Raw genomic sequence first — 5,556 nt, forward strand, 5'->3', positions numbered from 1 at the left:
AGCTATGGTTTACTATGTACAAGGCATCAGGTAAGCGGTTTTACTATGACAAGGCATCAGGTAAGTGGTTTTACTATGACAAGGCATCAGGTAAGAGGTTTTACTACAACAAGGCATCAGGTAAGCGGTTTTACTATGACAAGGCATCAGGTAAGCGGTTTTACTATGACAAGGCATCAGGTAAGAGGTTTTACTACAACAAGGCATCAGGTAAGCGGTTTTACTACGACAAGGCATCAGGTAAGCGGTTTTACTACGACAAGGCATCAGGTAAGCAGTTTTACTACGACAAGGCATCAGGTAAGCGGTTTTACAAGGACAAGACATCAGGTAAGCGGTTTTACTAGGACAAGACATCAGGTAAGCGGTTTTACTATGACAAGGATCAGGTAAGCGGTTTTACTACGACAAGGGATCAGGTAAGCGGTTTTACTACGACAAGGGATCAGGTAAGCGGTTTTACTACGACAAGGGATCAGGTAAGCGGTTTTACTACGACAAGGGATCAGGTAAGCAATTTTACTACGACAAGGCATCAGGTAAGCGGTTTTACTACGACAAGGCATCAGGTAAGCGGTTTTACTATGGCAAGGCATCAGGTGTACAGTTTTACTATGAAAAGGCATCAGGTAAGCGGTTTTACTATGACAAGGCATCAGGTGTACAGTTTTACTATGAAAAGGCATCAGGTGTACAGTTTTACTATGAAAAGGCATCAGGTAAGTGTAGTCAAGTTCAGCAAATACAGTGGACATTAGCAAAATCCTCATTTATTGTTAATTTTATTAGATTCAAACTATGCACACTAGTAAAAGGACATTTTATTTATTGAAAATAAACTATATTTATTAGATATAAATTGATCTTGACCAAAAATATTGTGAGATAGAATCATAGTATTTAGGTCCCCCTGTGGGACAGTGGTAAGTCTTCAGACTTACAACACTAAAATCAGGGGTTCGATTCCCCTCAGTGGACACAAGAAATAGCCCAATGTGGCTTTACTATAAGAAAAACACCCACATGGTATTTAGCCAGACAAAGGTAATGGTGGTGCCATTTTGAAATGTGAATTCACCAATGAAACTCTGTCATTTATTGCTGTGTTTTTATGATTTACAGATGGAAATGGTGACTACTGTAATTGGGCAAAATAACGTATTAAAACAAATATGTTAAGGAACATCAATAGAGTTGCAACTGATTAGATTTATAAAATTGAACTTTCTCATCAACAATGGAAAAAAAAATAAATTCTAAAATCATATATAGTTTTAATGTTTTTCACAACAGGTCCCATGACAAAATTTTGAAGATTTCACAACTTGAAAAATAATAAAAATATTAAATCATATAAATTCTTTAAAACAGAAACTAGGTATCATTTAGTAAGTTTGTCCTAATTTATTTACTGTTTGGTTAAATATTTGCACTGAGAGAAGGGTAAAAATAAATCTGAGGATATCAATGACAGAAAGACTTAAAATCTTTTAAAAGTGATGGAATTTGTAAAAATAGTATTCATAATTCTTAAGAATAATCTAGAAATACTGACAGTTTGAAGTAATATTGATTTCTTATAATTTTGTTAATTTGATAAAATCATATGAAAACATTAAAAATAAGTATTTATGATTGTAGAAGATGGTAATTACATATAATCATCATGAAAAATTAATATCAGCTGGAAGTATCAGTGTTTGAAGTAGTGATTACTTACAGAAATATTGTTAATAACCTAATGCCATCTGATGGTAGTATCTGAAGTGTTTGGGCATTATTGCTCAAGCTTCAAACTGTTAGTATGAACCTAAGTTTGACTTAGTTGTAAGTGGTCATGCCTTAATACTTCAAACTGTTAGTATGAACCTAAGTTTGACTTGGTTTTGAAAGTGGTCATGTTTTAATACTTCAAACTGTTAGTATGAACCTAAGTTTGACTTAATTGTAAGCGATCATACCTTAATACTTCAAACTGTTAGTATAAACCTAAGTTTGACTTAGTTGTAAGTGGTCATACCTTAATACACTGCTGGTGAGTAGCTAACTGCTGACTTTAAAGTTGATCATAAAGTAGTCCTTTGACTTCAGTTTTTGTTTTGTTCAAATTTACTTTGAAAATAGAAACAAAGAATGACTGAAGCTATGGGAGCTAACTTAGTCAATTAAAGCCAATTCAATAAACAATAAAGTAATAAACCTCTCTATTTAGTCAATACCTTGAAAACCTCTTTAATGTATGAGATTTTACATGAGGAAGTGAAAGGATAAAAACAGTAACGTTATGAAATCTGTATGTTTGTTGCCACTGTTAAAAAAACTTGTTGATGAAGATTTATTTTAACTTTTAATTTATGTAGTTGTGTTTATAATCAGCTTTGTAATATATGAATAAATTACTGTTAGCTAAAATAGTAGTTGTTAGTTAAGAAAAATTGTACATTACAGCGTTGCCCCTTGGAACAAGTAGTTCTGATGGCCAAGAAACTGGGCATGGAAGAGCCAAAAGCTGTCCTGGCTCTTGCCTTGGAGCCACCCAACCTGGAAGACATAGAGAGAGCAATTTTAGTTTTAAAAGAGGTATTTAACTCTCTTGGAAATGTAATATTATAACCTTGATCTTACATAATAGGAAAGTCTTTCTCATAGTTTTACTGTCAGTTTTAGTAAACACCATTTCTCACTCTTTTGATAGAAAACTATCATCTTAATTCTTTAAAGACGTATGTCTAAACCACGCAAGAAATTGTACAGGTAGCTGCTTTTCAAGGATTTTAAGTTGGGTACTAAATACTTCTGTTGGTTTCCTAGTCTTGTTCATCATGGATTAGATATTAAAAATTGGTCCCCGACTGTCTTTCATCATGGATTAGATATTAAAAATTGGTCCCCGACTGTCTTTCATCATGGATTAGATATTCCTGTTGCTTCCCTAGTATCTTTCACCATGGATTAGATATTCCTGTTACTTCCCTAGTATATTTAATAATGGATTAGATATTCCTGTTGGCTTCCCTAGTATATTTAATAATGGATTAGATATTCCTGTTGCTTCCCTAGTATATTTAATAATGGATTAGATATTCCTGTTGCTTCCCTAGTATCTTTCATAATGGATTAGATATTCCTGTTGCTTCCCTAGTATATTTAATAATGGATTAGATATTCCTGTTGCTTCCCTAGTATATTTAATAATGGATTAGATATTCCTGTTGCTTCCTTAGTATTTTTCACCATGGATTAGATATTCCTGTTGATTCACTAGTATCTTTCACCATAGATTAGATATTCCTGTTGATTCACTAGTATCTTTCACCATAGATTAGATATTCCTGTTGATTCACTAGTATCTTTCACCATAGATTAGATATTCCTGTTGGTTCCCTAGTGATACTCTCAAAGTATTATTCAATCGGTTAGTTGCTCAAAACATTATATTATTGATTTGCTATTCCCATTGGCTTTACAGAGTATAATTTACTGAGTTAGATTTTTCTTGGTTGTTGCTCAATTTATTATAGTTAGTTTCCTATATTTTGTAAGTTTCTTGTTGTTTTTTATATGTCATAGCTTGGTTTTCTTAGTCTTTAGAAGTCTATGTTTTAATAAGACTTGTGCTGTGATATTTTATCGAGGTTGTAAATGTCATAGCTTGAGTTTCATAGTTTTCAGAAGTCTGTGTTTTAATGACTTGTGCTGTGATGTTTTATCTTGTTTTTAAATGTCATAGCTTGAGTTTTCTAGTTTTCAGAAGTCTGTGTTTTAATGACTTGTGCTGTTCTTTAACCTTAAATATATAAGAGCAAAAGCTTTTCAATTGCTAAAGAACTTCCTTAAGTGCATTTCCACTATCTTTTTTTTTATAAAAACAACATTGGCTGTCATTAATCTTTACTTAAAATTTTTCTTGTAGGTAAATGCCCTTTCCACTGTTTCTGAGGGACATGTGACTCCGTATGATGGAGACTTGACATTTATTGGTTCAGTAATGGCTTTGTTACCATTGGATGTGAGACTGAGCAGGTTGATCTTGTTGGGTCATGTTTTTGGCTGCTTAAAACAATGCATTATTATAGGTAATTGTGTATAACATAGAATGCTTATCTAGTGAAAGTCTGATTACTAACCCTCACGCTATGGGTCTTTCTATGGTTAGGAGTCAGAGGGCATGTCATCAAGTTTGTTGACTTGCATTCAAAATTTTATTGAACTACTATTTTGTTAATGTATGTCAATAAGTTTGGTATCACACTGTAGATTATAATTCAAATTTTAGTACATTATACATTAGTTAATTTCTTAATCTCAAAGTAAATATAAAAAAGAAATCCTAAATATAAATTTTTGGGTGTCATGTGATATATTTGGTCAGATTACATTTTATGACACTCATAATACAATGTCTGTAGTTTCTTATAAATTAGAAACTCAAATTACTGATATTGACAAGCTAGAATATAAAGTAAGAACCCGTACCTTTTCTATTGGTTGAGATATTATTACATCTATTACAGTGGCTCTGTCTCCCTCTTCCAATTTTGGAAATGCTTCTTTACATATGCTTACTCTTTGTTATGAATTTATAATCAATCGAAAACTCAGGTTTTTCTCCACATGGTTTTCTCAGTCTTTCTAAAGTGTCTAGCACCAGAAACACATGTTTTTAGTTGGAAGCTCGAAGAGTAGAGGTAAGAAGAAATGGTGATCAGATATTCATTATGTCAGAAAAACAAGCAGGTTCAAGAAGTCTTGATACAAAATGATAAAAACTCTATAACCTGAGCATTTTTGAAAGGTGGACCTTTCTTCTTTAGGGGCAAATCAGATATGATATTCTTTCAGACTACGGCTTAGTTACAAAGCCTGATAAAAACAACGGAATTCTGTGGTATTGATATATTAATTTATAATTTTTTATTTCAAAATGCATATGTAAAACCTAGAAACATTTTGTCTTACATCCTCCATGTACAAAATTCAACAAGGCTTAGTAGTTTATGGCAAGGGAGTACAAATTTTATAACATTAACTATTATAAGTAGTAGAAATCATTGTTTTCTATATTTCTTTATTTACTGTTCTATGTTTTAAGAAAAATAACTGAAATTTAAGAATCTATTTGTAAATAATACGAAAATATATATATAAATAAACAAAACAAGCCCTACAAAAAAGACAAATTAAGTTAAAGATGCTGCATAAATTAAAAGGATCCCCAAGGTACAGGCTGTAATGTGTGATATAAAATGTGCCCTGGGTTTTGGAGGTGACTGCAGAGATAGGACCCACATTGCAGTGGGGATACACCATCTATCAGTCTTAACCTCCATTCACCAGTTTCACATCAAGAAATTAATAAAAAATCAAATCATCAAAAGAAATACAAGTTAGGAGATAGAGATGTGGGATCACAAGCACCTCAAACAGTAAAGATTCAGTTCAAACAACACTTTAAAACCTTTACTATTGAATGCTAAGGCATTACACTTATATATATATTGGTATACTTTGGTGACAGATTTTCTTGTAGGCAGATTTTGTTAAACAAGACCGATG

The 5,556-nt window shown here is 32.3% G+C and overlaps 1 protein-coding gene across 1 annotated transcript in view; it reads left to right on the forward strand.

Moving 5' to 3' along the window:
* LOC106471974 (putative ATP-dependent RNA helicase TDRD9) overlaps positions 1-5,556 on the forward strand; it is a gene marked incomplete at its 3' end in the record, with an annotated part of 79,133 nt that overhangs the window by 34,921 nt on the left and 38,656 nt on the right. Inside the window, exons 12-13 of the mRNA XM_022400583.1 lie at positions 2,449-2,580; positions 3,914-4,076. Coding sequence (XP_022256291.1) covers positions 2,449-2,580; positions 3,914-4,076 — 295 coding nt within the window. The remainder of the gene's footprint in view (positions 1-2,448; positions 2,581-3,913; positions 4,077-5,556) is intronic.

The sequence above is a fragment of the Limulus polyphemus genome, unplaced genomic scaffold (assembly GCF_000517525.1).
Source record: "Limulus polyphemus unplaced genomic scaffold, Limulus_polyphemus-2.1.2 Scaffold4997, whole genome shotgun sequence".
NCBI lineage: Eukaryota > Metazoa > Arthropoda > Merostomata > Xiphosura > Limulidae > Limulus > Limulus polyphemus.